This window comes from Neoarius graeffei, chromosome 14, assembly GCF_027579695.1.
Source record: "Neoarius graeffei isolate fNeoGra1 chromosome 14, fNeoGra1.pri, whole genome shotgun sequence".
Taxonomy (NCBI): domain Eukaryota; kingdom Metazoa; phylum Chordata; class Actinopteri; order Siluriformes; family Ariidae; genus Neoarius; species Neoarius graeffei.
In genome coordinates, this window is record NC_083582.1 from 13239401 (window position 1) to 13257076 (window position 17676).

At 43.6% G+C, this 17676-nt stretch overlaps 1 protein-coding gene across 1 annotated transcript in view; it reads right to left on the reverse strand.

Moving 5' to 3' along the window:
- Nucleotides 1–360: 360 nt before the first annotated feature.
- oplah (5-oxoprolinase, ATP-hydrolysing) overlaps nt 361–17676 on the reverse strand; it is a 63518-nt gene continuing 46202 nt past the window's right edge. Inside the window, exons 12-26 of the mRNA XM_060938742.1 lie at nt 16555–16692; nt 16328–16466; nt 16027–16139; nt 15784–15935; nt 15519–15679; nt 15309–15410; nt 14766–14940; nt 14488–14672; nt 14258–14404; nt 12438–12572; nt 8824–8973; nt 8580–8737; nt 1188–1348; nt 677–774; nt 361–596 (exon numbers count right to left, since the gene is read on the reverse strand). Coding sequence (XP_060794725.1) covers nt 435–596; nt 677–774; nt 1188–1348; nt 8580–8737; nt 8824–8973; nt 12438–12572; nt 14258–14404; nt 14488–14672; nt 14766–14940; nt 15309–15410; nt 15519–15679; nt 15784–15935; nt 16027–16139; nt 16328–16466; nt 16555–16692 — 2176 coding nt within the window. The 3' untranslated portion in view covers nt 361–434. The remainder of the gene's footprint in view (nt 597–676; nt 775–1187; nt 1349–8579; nt 8738–8823; nt 8974–12437; nt 12573–14257; nt 14405–14487; nt 14673–14765; nt 14941–15308; nt 15411–15518; nt 15680–15783; nt 15936–16026; nt 16140–16327; nt 16467–16554; nt 16693–17676) is intronic.

Sequence of the window (17676 nt, forward strand, 5' to 3'; positions counted from 1 at the left end):
GGTAGTTGGTTTGTGGAACACTTTTCAAGTGGAAGAAATAATAAATACATTTGTGGGTAAATTAAGAAGAAGCCTTTATTTTTGCACATGTTCACTCAAGCACAGCAAATTCCTCTTCTGCATTTAATCCATCTCTAGTGGTGAACGCGCACACAGAGTGCAGTGTGCAGAATAAATAAGAAATAAATATGTTTGTGGGTAAATTATATGGATCTGTGATGCCTGCATGTTTCAGCTTTTGGATATAACATGATCTGCTGGTATAAAATAAATCTTAACTAATTTCAGAGAGATTGCACTGACTGCAGTCGTCTCGATTTTCATTATTAACTTCATGGCTGTTTCTTTGTTTGCCCAGCAGTATGGCGGACGCTGCATGAAAAACAAAAACCTTTGATGTCAGTGAAAGTCCTTTATTGGAGTTGATTTGGCGGTCAGATGTTCTCCTGAGCTCGGCGATCTTCATACACACTTGTTCTCTCAGTGAACACTCGGGTTAAACAGCGCTGCTTCGAGGGTGAGTGCTGCTTCTCATCCTCCTCCTCTTCCTCTGTACCGTAACCTCCTCCTCCGGGGGTGTGGAGAACAAACCTGTCCTGTAGGGGGAGTGAGAGAGTGAGCACAGGGGTGCATGTGGATATTCCTACTCTACACACACACACACAAACACACCCACCCCAGGGTTGAGGCTGACTGAGGTCTTTGCTCCCAGGTTTAACACTCGTCCATCAGCTCGATGTAGCAGATTCAGTCCAGCTGTTCCACTCTGTCCTCCTGACACACACACACACACACATACACAGTGGTGCACTGCAAAAAATTGAAAACTGAATTTGAGGAGAAAAATTACTTAACACTAGTGAAATTATCTTGCTGCATGGACAAGTATTTTTACTTGATAGGACATCTTAGAATAAGTTGGTTGCTATCTAGAAGTAGGTTTAATAATCTCAGAATTGGTGTCTTGTATTCTTCTAATAGGAAATGCTAGATCATTTCAACTATTTTCAAGATATTTTCACTTGCTAAGATATTTTTTGCAGTGTGTTTATCTAAGCAGATGTTTAATGAGGCAAGGGTTTATTGAGGTTGGAGTGTTTACTGAGGTGGGTATTGAATTTATGGAGGCAGCTAGTTACTGAGGCAAATGTTTAGTGAGTTGCAGGTTTACTGGGGCAGGTTATTACCACGCAGACCATATGGACGTGTCGAGCGTCTCTCTGTCAGCACTGACAGAATCACTTCATCAGTGAAGAAAAGCTTCCGGATCACACCATCACCACCACGATACTGACCCCCACCTCCAGATCCGGCTCGCAAAGAGAACTGCTCCAACACCACCGGGTACCTGAGAGAGATTTTATGTCCCCTTTATTCAAATCATTGAAAACTGCTCTTCTCCAGAAACAATATATAAGTATTGTTAAAATAACAACATGCAAATAATTTGACATATTAATAAACATATATGGTTTCTAAAAGATCCTAAAAAGGGACAAACACCCAAGCGTGAAAGATAACTAAAACACAATAAGACCACGGCAAAAACAAGACAACAATAAAAACAATTCTTTCATACATTTTGCATAAATAGTAAGATTAAATAAAAAGCTTTAAGGTATAAGAACAGTGAATATTAGGAAGTAGCATAACTACCACCCATTAAAAATTAAAAATCAGCTGACCATCCTCATTTACCTGACAAATGGCATCCATGATTCCCCATATTGTACAGAACTTTGGAACATCATTAAACAAAATATAATATAAATATTCAAGATTCAGTCGTGCTCCCAACATCCCCTTCACCATGCCTGTCACATCAGTTGTGGTCGACCCAAGGTTATCATTCTTTCTGTCAGCATTTGGGACTTTTCTCATGTTGCTGTACCTCTTTTCCACCACTAGATGGACTAATTTTGCCCATTTATGTCTATTTTGCTAACTGCTGACACCCGTGTCTAGTTAGCATGAGGTACATGCTAACTAGACTAGTGTCTCCTTGCTGAGTTCTACAGTCTGCTGTGCTCCTGAGTTTGTAAGCCTTTAGTTTGAAACCTTTGACTGCTATTTTTTTTGGACCTTGTGCCTTAGTTTCTCAGTGCTCCTGTTTGCTGCTCTCAGTTTTTGGAATCTCTTCTGCATTTTTTTTTTGGGGGGGGATCTTCTGTGTTTTTGCCCTTGACCTGTTTTTCCTGGAATTTGCTTTTTGAACTGTACAAAGTGCTGCCTGTTTGGACTTCCTTTTGTGAACTCTTTGTTACTGAAACCTTGTATGAGACCTATTTTGTGAAAGACCTGCATTATTTTAGACTTTACCAGATTTAAAGTAAAGTTCTGCAGCTACTTCCCTGTGACTTGTGTCTCTGCAATTGGGGTAGTTCCTCCACTGCAGTGGTTCAGGGGATCTTACACCATCTCTCAATCCAGATACCTAGGTTCAAATCCCTGTCTCTCTGATGCTTTCTTGTTTTACAGAGAGCCATTTTTGGCAACACTATATTTCGGCCCCCCCATAAAATCTTTGGGTGAAAACTCCTTACGTAGGTCCCTAAACCACACCTTCAACAATCTAAACAGATTCCCTAACAGACTACAGTTCAGGAACAAGTGCTCTATATCTTCATCCTGACCACAAAAAGAACACTCCCTCACTACTGCAGGATTCAGGTGTGCCATGTGTCTGTTTGTAGCTATGGCCCTGTGAATCACTCTCCACTGTAGGTCAGCAGTTCTTTTCTCTATGGGGGGTTTGTACAGGGCTCACCAGCATCCTGTCATGGAGAAGTCGGGCCCAAACAAATCTGACCATCCCGAGGCCTTCAGCCCTCTCAATGATGCTTGGTGAGTCACTTTAACACAGGCAGTGTAGCTTGCCTTCTTTGATAGACTCTCAAAGCTCCCCAGCACCAGAGTTTGAAAGGAGAGGAGCATGTCCCCATTCTCTTCTTGTGGCTGTTCCACAGCTGGTGAAATGGTAAAGGGTGGGCAATTGTAGTTGCGCGCTCTCATGTGTCTCAGTCCTCCTTAAGGCTCCTCTGCAGCCTTCGGGCAGCACCTCTTGGAGCTCATTGATTTAACTTTTCTAGTAGGTGAGGGGACCATAGGCCAGTGACATTTTTGTAAGAATACTGCTGATTTCCACCCATTGTCCTCTCTCAGCTGGGCCAGTGTTGTGCACCTGCTCCTCCACAGAGGTGTCTGTACACTTGCTGAGTTCAGCAGCCTTGATGGAAGCCATGGATTGTATAATAGATGCCATGTACACACGTAGCCGGGTATTTTTAAAACCAAACATCCCCCCCCCCCCCCCCCTCCGTTTATAAAAATGTTTTATCCACACCACCTCGTCTTCGAAAAAAATCCCTTCCACACATAACCGAACATCTGCGTTTTCAATCACATTCATAAGCATTCCCAACCTGTAGATGGCATTATTTCCCCAAATCCTACCCCCTAATCACATCGCCTGTGCTCTTGGAGCAGTAGTTGGGCTTCTAAAATTAAACATGTAAATAGCACCTGCACAATAATTAACACTTTCAAGGCACTACTCCAATCCATTACTCTTTACCTAGCCGCACACTACGCCGATTTTCAGCGTACAGAGCCAACTGAAGTCGCGAGTCAGGCGTAAAGACTAGTTTTCGATGGTACCGACTCATCTCACAGCCGATTCGAAAAACTAATTGGGAGCCAGACTGATCGGCGAGAGTCGCTAGCAATAGCCAATCATATCTTTCGCATATAACACGTGACATCATTAAACACAATTTCTAGCACGAGAAATATGTGTTGGTAGCACCTAATGCAGGTATATACTGTAATTCCATAGACTGAAGCTTTATCCATAGACACAGTGGGCTGGAAAGCCACTCTGCTCAAGTTGTGTGGCTGAATTCCAAATCGCTTTAACTCCCCTATATAAGTGCACTATTTAAGGTTGGAAATAATAGCTCATGCAGCCTAGATAGTGCGCTACATATTCCATGTTGTGTCATTTGTAATTCAGCCTGTAGCATCTTCAAGTGTTGGATTTAACAGTAACGATATCCAATAGCCAATCACAAAGCTATTAAGTTGTCACGTGTCGCTTCAATCGCGACTGCACTCGTAAACAGTCGGGGGATATGTGCGTGCCTTGTCGGGAGTCGGCTCTGAAATGGGTCGGTTCGGTACCGCGTGGATCGCCGTAGTGTGCGGCTAGCTTAAGTCCATGCTTAATCTGGCTTCTGCAGTAAACAAAGGTCGCACGTTTGACGTCAGGGCAGATTTGTTGTCATTTTTTTGGCGCAGATTGTGACGTTCTAAAACGCAAACCTCCGGTTATCTCTGTCTACACGAAAAGGCATACACGGAGTTTTCAAAAATCTTCACTTTGCCCGGAGTTTTTTTAAATATTCGTTTTTGATGTGTTTTCATGTGGATGACAGGCCAAAACGTAGAAAAATATCTTCGATTTAGCAGATACCCGGCTACGTGTGGAGGGGGTCTGAGACTCTCTGAAAATCCACTTCTCTGGCTAAGAAAGGCCCCTGTGAACAGTAAACACCTGCTGCCATGTTTGCAGCCTTGATTGGTAGAAATTGGGAAGGCTCCCCAACTCCATCTGCTTTGTGTTCGACAGGAACAGCTGCCGGGTGTAGCCAAGGCTCTCCACCTTCCTAAGGAATGTGCCTGTTTTTGTCCATATTGGAGCTTCATTGTACAGCAGCCTCTGTGCTGCCTGCAGCCAGAAAGTGGAAATCAGGCCCTGTCCCCCTTCTTGCACTGGTGCCCTAGTCCAGTATTGGCCCGACCAGAAAAAGTTCACCAGTCTCCTTTGAATTGTGTATAGACCCCTTTCACATGACGTCACCGCGCAATTTTGTTAGGCGCCATATTGGAAGACCAAGTACATGCACTCACAATATAAAACAAAGTACGAGCGAGAGTAAAGTGACACGATGGATGATAATTCTGGTTATGTGAGTACATTACTAGTTGCAGAAAGGGCACGGTATGTGGAGAAACTGGCAGTGATTGATGGGTTTGACCCATATGATAAGACTCAGAAAAAATTATGTGAATCCAAGCACACAGTTTAACGCAAAAGTTCGTTTATATCCCGACCTTGTCAGCTGTCAGATTTATGTTAATGGACCCGGTAAGCTGGTAAATAATATTTATTTTTTTTCTTTGCCAAATTCTAACAGAAAACGAGAGCGCCCGAAAGGGAAAACCGAGCCGAGCCGCCTCACGGCTGTAATGCAAATTGCTTTCCTCCTCAAGTGCGCTTCCATGGCAGGGAAAAAGAAACTACATTCTGCCGCCTATGTAGTCCCCTATTTAAACAAATAGGAGTCATTCAGGATTCAGCCATGTTTTTGCTCCGTGTTTTTACTCGACCAAAGTTATACAGTATTATGAGCTTTAAATTGCATAAATAAAACCATTTGGTGAAACTTTGAAGAAGAGATTGTACTGGTTTAAAGTTTTTACAGAACGTTTTCATGTCGACTCCAATTAATACACTAGTAGAATTGATGACTAGTTTAGTAGGCTAAAACTTTTTTCAATTTTTGACTGTACCAGCCTGAAAAAACTTGCGACAGTCAAATGGAAAAAAAGCAAGCTGGTCATGTTGTACTGGACTAATCTATGACTGATGAGTATAGTAAGTGATACTAGTACTGATACAATAAAACAGACGACTGTAATCTGGTAGGCAGCACGATTTATATTATTTCTCCGTGTCAGATACATAAGGAGGACCGGACACCAATTCTGCCATCTGTTTGCTACCCAGACATTGTAAACTATTTGTTGTTTACACCCAGTGCCTACACTGCTGATGACTTGAAAGCCTACAAAGGGCTACAGGCTTACAATTATGTTGTTAGTGGCTTGGTTCATGATATTACAGCTGTTATTAAGAATAACCTACACATAGTTATGGCCAAGGTAATCTTGTTGATATTTATCTTTTAATAATAGATCTTTTCAGTTGAAAAATTAATACTTTTTGTTACTATTAAGGTATCCATAATTTAGGTTAATTTATCCAAATTATACATATGTATTTATGATATATGCCTACACAACAACTATGTTTTATTTATATAATAGGAGGGAGAGCAAGCCCCAAACCATCCTAAATTATTATTATTATTAAATTGTAGAAGTCTGGGAGGCTTGCTCCTCATACAGTTATCAACTTGAGGCCAATTTAGCATGTTTTAAATCTGAATTTCTTGCGTTTGCTTACCTCAAAGTGTCCGCAGATCATGCACAGACTTATCCATTATATCCACAGTTTTTTGCCAAGTCTCACACAGGTTTCTTTCAAGTCTACTGTTGGGCCAATAAATCATAAATAAAACAGCTCAGATTTGTTTGTTTAAGTCGTTTGCCACTCCACTTTATTCTCGTGGGTTCACATACCGCTGCCGTTATTTCCCCCTAATCACGAGTTTGTTGGTCTTCCAAAATGGCGCAGGGTCTGTTTACTTCCGGTTTCGGGTGACGTCAGTGAAAGGGGTCTATATGAGGTCCCCAGGTGGTTCCAGGACACTAAGCTTGTGCCATAAGGTGGAGGCAGCCAGATTGTTTGTCACCAAGACCTTCCCCCTGTAGGACAACTGAGACAATATCCAATTCCACTCGGACAGCCTGGTAACCACCTTCTCCAGCATGCCCTCCCAATTCTTTTTCCTAAATTCTTCTGTCCCTAAGAACACACCCAGGAACTTCATCCCATCCCTTCTCCATTGTAAGCCCCCTGGTATTTGTGGTGGCCCAATATTCTCCCACCTACCTGTGAGGAGTCCCTCACTTTTTTTCCCCAATTAACTTTAGCTGAGGATGCTCTCTCATATGTAACCAACTGGCATTAAGTCCTGATACATCTTCCTGCTTTGTAATAAAAACTGTAACATCTGTGTAAGCAGCCTGTTGAGGAGAGATTAATTGGCAAGGCTATACAGCTGTCCAGAGAGTGCATGGCCCTGTCTGATGCCCCTCCATACTGGAACCAGACAGCTCAGTCTACTGCCCACCTTCACTGTGACCGAAGCATCAGAGTACAGGAGCTTAACCCAAGAAATAAGTCTCCCCAACCCAAATCTTTTAAGCACATTAAAAAGATGGTCATGTCCAACTCGATCAAAGGTTTTTTCCTGATCTAATGAAAGAAGACCCATGTTATATTTTCCCATGATTCCAATGTCTATAACGTCTATAATTAAAAACAAATTGTCCATAATAGACCTGTCAGGCACACAGTATGACTAACTGACTAATCCTTATGAATAAGAATGCTTAAAAAACTTTCAGTCATTTGCCAGACACTTTGCTAAAATCTTATAATCCAAGCAAAGGAGAGAAACAGGCTGCCAGTTCTTGAGTAAATCCAAATCTCCTTTCTTTGGCAGCAGTGACAGAACAGCATGCCGGCTGCTACTAGGCAGCAGCCCCCTCGTCACACAGTCCTTCATCACGTTGTGATGGTCCTCCCCCAGCACTCCCCAGAAGTGCCTGTAGAACTCTGCTGGCAGCCTGTCTATTCCAGGTGCACGTCCTGCTGATTGCTGCTGAACAGCTTGTGTAAGTTCTCTGAATGTAATGTTGGTGTCTAGGGTCTCCCTCTGCCTTAGGCTGAGCTTTGGTAGTCCCTGAAGAAGCTGAGCTGTACTCTCTTCATCAGTTACCAGCTATGTAGAGCTCAGAGTAAAAGGACACTGCCAGCTTCCTCATTTCAGCTGGGTCTGTTGTCAGTGACCCATCAGGTTGACGAAGATGCAGCATTTGTTTCAGTTGTGCAGCCTTCTGCTCAAGTTTGAAAAAGAAAGCACTGGGGCATCTGTCTGTCACTGCAGCAATTCTGGCTCTAACTAGAGTCCCCTTCACCCATTCCCAAAGAAAGAAGCCTAAATCTTGCCTCTTCTCCCACAGTGCCCTGCTCACTTCCAGAGTATTTTGGTTTTCTTGGTTGCTTTCACAGTACAAAATCTCTTTCTCCAACCTCTGAATAGTTGCTTTTATGTTCACAGTGGTACATGCAGTATAGTTCTGGCATAAAAACTTTTATCTGAGTTTTTCCCACCTCCCACCCTTGGGAGGGAGGTGGGGAAGGGAAGGCCCACACCCATCTGGGTGAGACGCCATTCCTACACCCTGTTACATCACCAGTTTCCTCCTAACAAACTAAATCAACAGTTAATACGAATTTCTAAATAACTCTAAACAGAACAATATATTTTAATGCTTAAAGTATTAAAAAGGGATAAACCCCTAACAATCGCCCTCTCACCGTGAATACTCACATGCACTCACACACTCCCAGCATGCAACACAGAGAGAGAGAGGGGCAGACAGAGGGAGCATGAGAGAGACAGGCAGACAGAGAGAGGGAGAGAGGTCTTCAGTAACATCCAGAGCATAATTGCTGAATGAAGTAAATATTAAACACTATTCTTCTCACTAACACTTGGCAAACCTGTCTGTTGTTGTCATGATAATGTGAAACTTTCTTCATGGAATCATAGTGTGTGTGTGTGTGTGTGTGTGTGTGTGTGAGAGAGAGAGAGAGAGAGAGTCACCTCTTCTCCAGAATCTCAGGGTCTGTGATGCGTGTGTTGGTCATGTGACTATGGACTCCGCTCCGCCCGTTCCAGCCTGGCCCTGCCCCTGCTCCGCCCCCAACTGTTTCATAGTAGCCACACTTCTCATTGCCAAATGTGATGTTATTCATACAGCCCTTTGGGGAAAAAGCACACATTAGTGTGTGTGTGTGCACGCGCGTGTGTGAGAAAGGGCTGTATCAGTGTCCACATGCTCACTAACCTGTGATGCAGCACACACTTCGAATGCTCGGAAGATGACGTCCACTACTCGCTGTGATGTCAGCACATTTCCTCCGACCACTGCGGCATTCTGGGAAGGGTGCAGGATGGAGCCGGCGGGGATGATCACTGTGATGGGGGCCAGACAGCCCTGCAGAGAACACACACACACACACACACACAATATACAGTATATAGCCTTTTATTTTAAAGAGCCTTTTCTTACAAAGCCCCACAGTTATGGAACAGCCTTCCAAGTAATGTTCGGGAATCAGACACAGTCTCAGCATTTAAGTCTAGGCTGAAAACATATCTGTTTAGTCAAGCCTTTTCTTAATGGTGTTTATGAGGTAAAGGTGTAGATCTAGAGGGTCCTCAGACATAGAGTGTTTTGGTAAACTGGGATGTATGGATGCTGTCAGTCCCCACTCGCTTGCTCACTCGAGTTTGTTGACAGTGTAGTGGCTGGCTGCTTTATGTCCTGGGGCTCCCTCATGCCCGTGTTACCTTCTGGCTCTCTCCTTTTAGTTATGCTGTCTTAGTTAGTTGCCGGAGTCCCTGCTTGTACTCGGTGCAATATGTATACTGCTCCTACTTATTCAGGTGACATTGGGCATACCTAACGACCTGGGTTTTCTTTCCCTCCCCCACCCCAAATCTGTCCCTCTGAGTTACATGGAGTCAACAGGAAATCTTTTGGTGGAGAGGGTGGAGACCTCGACTGGCTATTGTAGCCTGCAGGGAATCGGCCGTCAGACTTCTGTCGCATGTCCCAGACCCGGTGAAATGTAACTGAATTGTCTTGGCCAGCCCTAAGGGTCCCATCTGCATCTCATCATTGCTGAGGAGTGTGCTCCCATCACCCAATCAAGCATCCAGCCAGAGCAGGTCATGATATATTTTTTATCATATTAACATGCCATTGTTGTGTGTTATGCCTGATGTCAAGACTCTCGTCTCTGCGAGCCTACCACACAGATTTAATACTTGTCATTTTTAGGGCATACCTAACAACATGTGTTTTCTTTCTCTCTCTCTTCCCCCCCAATCTGTCCCTCTGAGTTACATGTTGGTCCTGGGATTGAGATGCTGGCCTCTTCTGCCCCTCGGACCTGCTTGATCCATCAGGGTGCCCTGTGTCTGGTTGGAGTTTTATCGCATCGCTCCTGTGAAGGATGGCCCCATGAGGATAGTTGAGGGTTATACCTGGAGGATGCTCTTGACTCTTACAGTAATGCTTTTATGGCTGAGGACTACAGTTGTCTTGCTAACTTTAGGACTGCAGTTATCATGAATCAGTTTTGCACTCAAGTTTCCATCAATGAAGAGTTATAACATCAACGAAACTGTCCTCATGTTAAAACTGTTAATATTATAGTCAGGCTGTCTGTTGTTGCCCAAATGAGGATGGGTTCCCTTTTGAGTCTGGTTCCTCTCGAGGTTTCTTCCTCATGTCGTCTGAGGGAGTTTTTCCTTGCCACCGTCGCCACAGGCTTGCTCATTGGGGATAGATTAGGGATAAAATTAGCTCATGTTTTAAGTTGTTCAAATTCTGTAAAGCTGCTTTGCGACAATGTTTATTGTTAAAAGCGCTATACAAATAAACTTGACTTGACTATACAGTGGTGCTTGAAAGTCTGTGAACCCTTTAGAATTTTCTATATTTCTGCATAAATATGACCTAAAACAAAATTAGATTTTCACACAAATCCTAAAAGTAGATAAAGAGAACCCAGTTAAACAAATGAGACAAAAATATTATACTTGGTCATTTATTTATTGAGGAAAATGATCCAATATTACATATCTGTGAGTGGCAAAAGTATGTGAACCTCTAGGATTAGCAGTTAATTTGAAGGTGAAATTAGTCAGGTGTGAGTGGGCACCCTGTTTTATTTAAAGAACAGGGATCTATCAAACTCTGAGCTTCACAACACGTTTGTGGAAGTGTATTACTGCACGAACAAAGGAGATTTCTGAGGACCTCAGAAAAAACGTTCTTGATGCTCATCAGGCTGAAAAAGGTTACAAAACCATCTCTAAAGAGTTTGGACTCCATCAATCCACAGTCAGACAGATTGTGTACAAATGGAGGAAATTCAAGACCATTGTTACCCTCCCCAGGAGTGGTTGACCAACAAAGATCACTCCAAGAGCAAGGCATGTAATAGTCGGTGAGGTCACAAAGGACCCCAGGGTAACTTCTAAGCAACTGAAGGCCTCTCTCACATTGGCTAATGTTCATGAGTCCACCATCAGGAGAACACTGAACAACAATGGTATGCATGGCAGGGTTGCAAGGAGAAAGCCACTGGTCTCCAAAAAGAACATTGCTGCTCGTCTGCAGTTTGCTAAAGATCACGTGGACAAGCCAGAAGGCAATTGGAAAAATGTTTTGTGGATGGATGAGACCAAAATAGAACTTTTTGGTTTAAATGAGAAGTGTTATGTTTGGAGAAAGGAAAACACTGCATCCCAGCATAAGAACCTTATTCCATCTGTGAAACATGGTGGTGGTAGTATCATGGTTTGGGCCTGTTTTGCTGCATCTGGGCCAGGACAGCTTGACATCAGTGATGGAACAATGACTTCTGAATTATACCAGCGAATTCTAAAGGAAAATGTCAGGACATCTATCCATGAACTGAATCTCAAAAGAAGGTGGGTCATGCAGCAAGACAACGACCCTAGCACACAAGTTGTTCTACCAAAGAATGGTTAAAGAAGAATAAAGTTAATGTTTTGGAATGACCAAAGTCAAAGTCCTGACCTTAATCCAATCGAAATGTTGTGGAAGGACCTGAAGCAAGCAGTTCATGTGAGGAAACCCACCAACATCCCAGAGTTGAAGCTGTTCTGCACGGAGGAATGGGCTAAAATTCCTCCAAGCCAGTGTGCAGGACTGATCAACAGTTACCGGAAACGTTTAGTTGCAGTTATTGCTGCACAAGGGGGTCACACCAGATACTGAAAGCAAAGGTTCACATACTTTTTGCCACTCACAGATATGTAATATTGGATCATCTCATCTCATTATCTCTAGCCGCTTTATCTTGTTCTACAGGGTCGCAGGCAAGCTGGAGCCTGTCACAGCTGACTATGGGCGAAAAGCGGGGTACACCCTGGACAAGTCGCCAGGTCATCACAGGGCCAACACATAGACACAGACAACCATTCACACGCACATTCACACCTACGGTCAATTTAGAGTCACCAGTTAACCTAACCTGCATGTCTTTGGACTGTGGGGGAAACCGGAGCACCCGGAGGAAACCCACGCGGACACAGGGAGAACATGCAAACTCCGCACAGAAAGGCCCTCGCCGGCCACGGGGCTCGAACCTGGACCTTCTTGCTGTGAGGCGACAGCGCTAACCACTACACCACTGTGCCGCCCCAATAAATAAATAAATGACTAAGTACAATATTTTTGTCTCATTTGTTTAACTGGGTTCTCTTTATCTACTTTTAGGACTTGTGTGAAAATCTGATGATGTTTTAGGTCATATTTATGCAGAAATATAGAAAATTCTAAAGGGTTCACAAATTTTCAAGTACCACTGTATGTGGCAACAGGACAGTCTTAACACTTTGTGTGTGTGTGTGTGTGTGTACCTGGTTGAGAGGGATGTCCTGTCCCACCATGCAGCGTAGGCAGTAAATGAGAGCAGAGAGTGTGATGGCACGAGGAGCGTTACAGTTTCCCCACACCTCTGGACCCGAACCTGAGAAATCAAACACCGCACTGCCCTACACACACACACACACAGGAGAAGTGTGTTTAAGATGTATAAGTGACACCAGGTTACCCTGTGCATGAATCAACATTAGTGATACTGTCTATTGTCTACAACCCCGATTCCAAAAAAGTTGGGACAAAGTACAAATTGTAAATAAAAATGGAATGCAATGATGTGGAAGTTTCAAAATTCCATATTTTATTCAGAATAGAACATAGATGTCATAAATGTTTAAACTGAGAAAATATATCATTTAAAAAGAAAAATTAAGTGATTTTAAATTTCATGACAACACCACATCTCAAAAAAGTTGGGACAAGGCCATGTTTACCACTGTGAGACATCCCCTTTTCTCTTTACAACAGTCTGTAAACGTCTGGGGACTGAGGAGACAAGTTGCTCAAGTTTAGGGGTAGGAATGCTAACCCATTCTTGTCTAATGTAGGATTCTAGTTGCTCAACTGTCTTAGGTCTTTTTTGTCGTATCTTCCGTTTTATGATGCGCCAGATGTTTTCTATGGGTGAAAGATCTGGACTGCAGGCTGGCCAGTTCAGTACCCGGACCCTTCTTCTATGCAGCCATGATGCTATAAATGATGCAGTATGTGGTTTGGCATTGTCATGTTGGAAAATGCAAGGTCTTCCCTGAAAGTGACGTCGTCTGGATGGGAGCATATGTTGCTCTAGAACCTGGATATACCTTTCAGCATTGATGGTGTCTTTCGAGATGTGTAAGCTGCCCATGCCACACGCACTAATGCAACCCCATACCATCAGAGATGCAGGCTTCTGAACTGAGCGCTGATAACAACTTGGGTCGTCCTTCTCCTCTTTAGTCCAAATGACAAATTTTGATTCGTCTGACCACAGAACAGTTTTCCACTTTGCCACAGTCCATTTTAAATGAGCCTTGGCCCAGAGAAGACGTCTGCGCTTCTGGATCATGTTTAGATACGGCTTCTTCTTTAAACTATAGAGTTTTAGCTGGCAACAGCGGATGGCACGGTGAATTGTATTCACAGATAATGTTCTCTGGAAATATTCCTGAGCCCATTTTGTCATTTCCAATACAGAAGCATGCCTGTATGTGATGCAGTGCCGTCTAACGGCCCGAAGATCATGGGCACCCAGTATGGTTTTCCGGCCTTGACCCTTACGCACAGAGATTCTTCCAGATTCTCTGAATCTTTTGATGATATTATGCACTGTAGATGATGATATGTTCAAACTCTTTGCAATTTTACACTGTCAAACTCCTTTCTGATATTGCTCCACTATTTGTCGGCGCAGAATTAGGGGGATTGGTGATCCTCTTCCCATCTTTACTTCTGAGAGCTGCTACCACTCCAAGATGCTCTTTTTATACCCAGTCATGTTAATGACCTATTGCCAATTGACCTAATGAGTTGCAATTTGGTCCTCCAGCTGTTCCTTTTTTGTACGTTTAACTTTTCCAGCCTCTTATTGCCCCTGTCCCAACTTTTTTGAGATGTGTTGCTGTCATGAAATTTCAAATGAGCCAATATTTGGCATGAAATTTCAAAATGTCTCACTTTCGACATTTGATATGTTGTCTATGTTTTACTGTGAATACAATATCAGTTTTTGAGATTTGTAAATTAGTGCATTCCGTTTTTATTTACAATTTGTACTTTGTCCCAACTTTTTTGTATATTGCACGTGCATGTGTGGTACCTCCTGCTCGTTTATCTGCACTCTAAGTTTAATCGGTGTTCCGTCATCCATCTGATCTTCAGCTTCCACGTCTAACGAGCTGCTCTGCTCACGCCGTCGACGTGCAAATTCTCTCAACATGTCTCTGACAGCCAATTCTGCATTACTCTACACAGACACACACACACACACACACTGTAGTGTCAGACCATGACAGTGTTGTGTCTCCTTTTTACTAACCACACACTCACCTGAATGTAGCCCATGTATGCATGCACCACATGCAGTCCGTAGCTGTCGATCAGCTCCCCCACCAGCTGACTCCCTCTCTGATTGGCCGCCACCTGAGCTCTCAGGTCCGACAGGTTGTCATGGAGATTACGTGTCCCGGAGCATCCTGGGTAACGAGCAGGAGCCAGGAGAGCTTCTGTCACCGCTGAAACATGGAGGAAAAACAAAATCATGACACAAAATCATAAAGTGTATAAGAAGAGCAAACGAAGTGAGAGCTGCGAGACAGACGGCTCACCCTGCTCTTGGAAGACTCCCTCAGTGACGAGTTTGAAGGAGATGAAGACCGCCCCCTCCTGCTGGAGATAGGTGGAGTGAGGGGGCATCGAGCCTGGAGTGATGCCCCCAATATCAGCATGATGCCCCCTGCTGGCCACGAAAAACACTGGGCCACTCACACCATGACGGAACACCTAGACATGGGCATAGATGTTTTTTTTAGAAATCTGTTCGGACTCTCTAGATGACTCAAGATGGATTCTGTCACAATCCAGCAGCCATAAAACACCCAAAACCTGTTCACTGTTCACAAAAAGTTCTCCATATCATCATTTTCTCTTATAATTAACATATTTTTGCATATATGACTGCCGCAGGTTTAAACTAGGTTCATATATAACTCCGCCCCCCAATCGGATCATATGGTTTTGATCCTGAAGTGAACTGAACGTTTCTGTTATAATCCTCTACAATTACAATTCACACCAAGATGAGCTAATTATTAAGTAAGAACAAACCAATAAACACAGAAAAAAACCACACACACAATAGTTGTGTGTACCGGTGTGATGACGGTGAGGTCGGGCAGGTGGCTTCCTCCGGCACACGGGTGATTACTCAGTATCACGTCTCCCTCCTTCAGACTGCTGCCTATCGCCTTCAACTGAGAGAGAGAGAGTGAGAGAGCGCACGCTCAGTGTGAGAGCTCTTCTTCTGATTCTCATCAACTGTGTGTGTGTGTGTGTGTGTGTGTGTGTGTGCGTGGACACACCTGGTACTGCACAGTCTCCTGCATGGCTCCTAGATGAACAGGAATGTGAGGAGCATTTGACACCAGACCTCCATCAGGTCCAAATACAGCACAGGAGAAATCCAGCCGCTCCTTAATGTTAGTGGAGATGGAGGTTCTCTGTAACACACGGCCCATCTGCTCTGTGTGTGTGTAAAGACATAGAGAGAGAGAGAGAGACAGAATTTACTTTAACAGCGCACACACACTGTGTTTTGTTCCTACATTTCTATTTCAAACCTCTCACCTGCAATGCTCATGAAGCGATGAGAGAAGATGGACAGCTGCACTGCGTTCAGTTCTGTCCCCAGGACACACTTACTGTCCGTTCCCACAGCGATACACACGTCTCCGCTTGCAGTCAGACGGGCCGAAGAGCCTGGTTCCACCAGGATGGTGCTGGAAAATGATTGGTCAGTTATTCAATCCTGTAAGATCGCTGCTGTGGTGTCGACAGATACGTACATCGGAGGTTTATAGACACACACACCTGTTCTTGTCGATGATGATCGCTGGCCCGTCGATGCTGTGGTCACATGACAGATCCTCCCACATGAACACGCTCGTATCCAGATATCGGTCCTCAAAGTAACACTTGGTCATCTGAATGAGGAAGATTTAAAGAAACGCTTATACATGTATAAGATACACAGCTTGTCAAGTTTAAGTGATATTGAACACTGAGCACAGACATTAATGGTTAATCACAACAGAGAGCACTAACTCTGTTCGCTGTCTCACTGTTTTGGTGCTTGGCTTTATTTTATCTTTGAAGGTTTGCTTTTTTTCACCTGTGTCAGTTTTGGTGATCGACTTCCTGTCTGAGCCATGGCCGTTGTCCTGATTCCAGATTTTCCTGATCCACGAACACGAATGTCATCCACCATTATGGGTCTGTCAACGATGGTGAAACCAAACTCCTTCATGTAGCTGCTCATCAGGGTTTGAAAGAACACAAGAGATTATGAGCTAGCTAGTTTGTGTATATGTGTACATATATGATAAGACTCCGTGTTACCGTGTGGTGAAGGCGGTACGGAAGTCTCCGGAAGAGCAGGACTGAGCGTGAGGCGGAGCTTCACTGGCACTGATCATGAGAGCGCAGTCTGTTCTGTCGTAACGCATGTGCAGGAATACCTCTATACTGATCTGAGAACTGTCCAATACCGCGCAGATTAACACCAGGTCAGTTACTCTGACACAGCACTAATACAGTATGACCTTTCACTCAAATAACATTTATCAAACAATGAAAACAGAGATATGTTACTGCTTCCGCTGTACTCGACACACTGCAGGTTACACCACCAGGAGCAATTTTTACCCAACAGTAAACACACAAAACCAGACAAGAAATAAATGAATACTGCACTTATTTCTACCAAATAGCCACAGTATTTATTCTAATTTGCCCAATTACCAGATTTTTGCCTATTTATAGCAACAGTATTTACAGTGTCTTGCAAAAGTATTCATCCCCCTTGGTGTTTATCCTGTTATGTCGCATTACAAGCTGGAATTAAAATGGATTTTTGGAGGGCTAGCATCATTTGATTTACACAACATGCCTACAGTTTTAAAGGTGCAAATTGTTGTTTTAGTGTGACACAAACAATAATTAAGATGAACAAACACCCTTTCGTGTGAAACCCCTAAATAAGAGCTGTTCCAACCAATTCACTTCATAAATCACATTAGTTGATTAAGATCCACCTGTGTGCAATCAAAGTGTCACATGATCTGTCACATGATGTCTGTATAAATCAACCTGTTCTGGAAGGACCCTGACTCTGCAGCACTACTAAGCAAACAACATGAGAACCAAGGAGCACTCCAAACAGGTCAGAGACAAAGCTGTGGAGAAGTACAGATCGGGGTTGGGTTATAAAAATATCCCAAACTTTGAATATCCCACGGCGCACCATTAAATCCATTATAGCAAAATGGAAAGAATATGGCACCACTACAAACCTGACAAATGAAAGCTGCCCACCAAAACTCACAGACCGGGAAAGGAGGGCATTAATCAGAGATGAAAAAAAAACCCACCAAAGATAACACTGAAGGAGCTGCAAAGGCCCACAGCGGAGATGGGAGTATCTGTCCATAGGACCATTTTAAGCCATACACTCCACAGAGC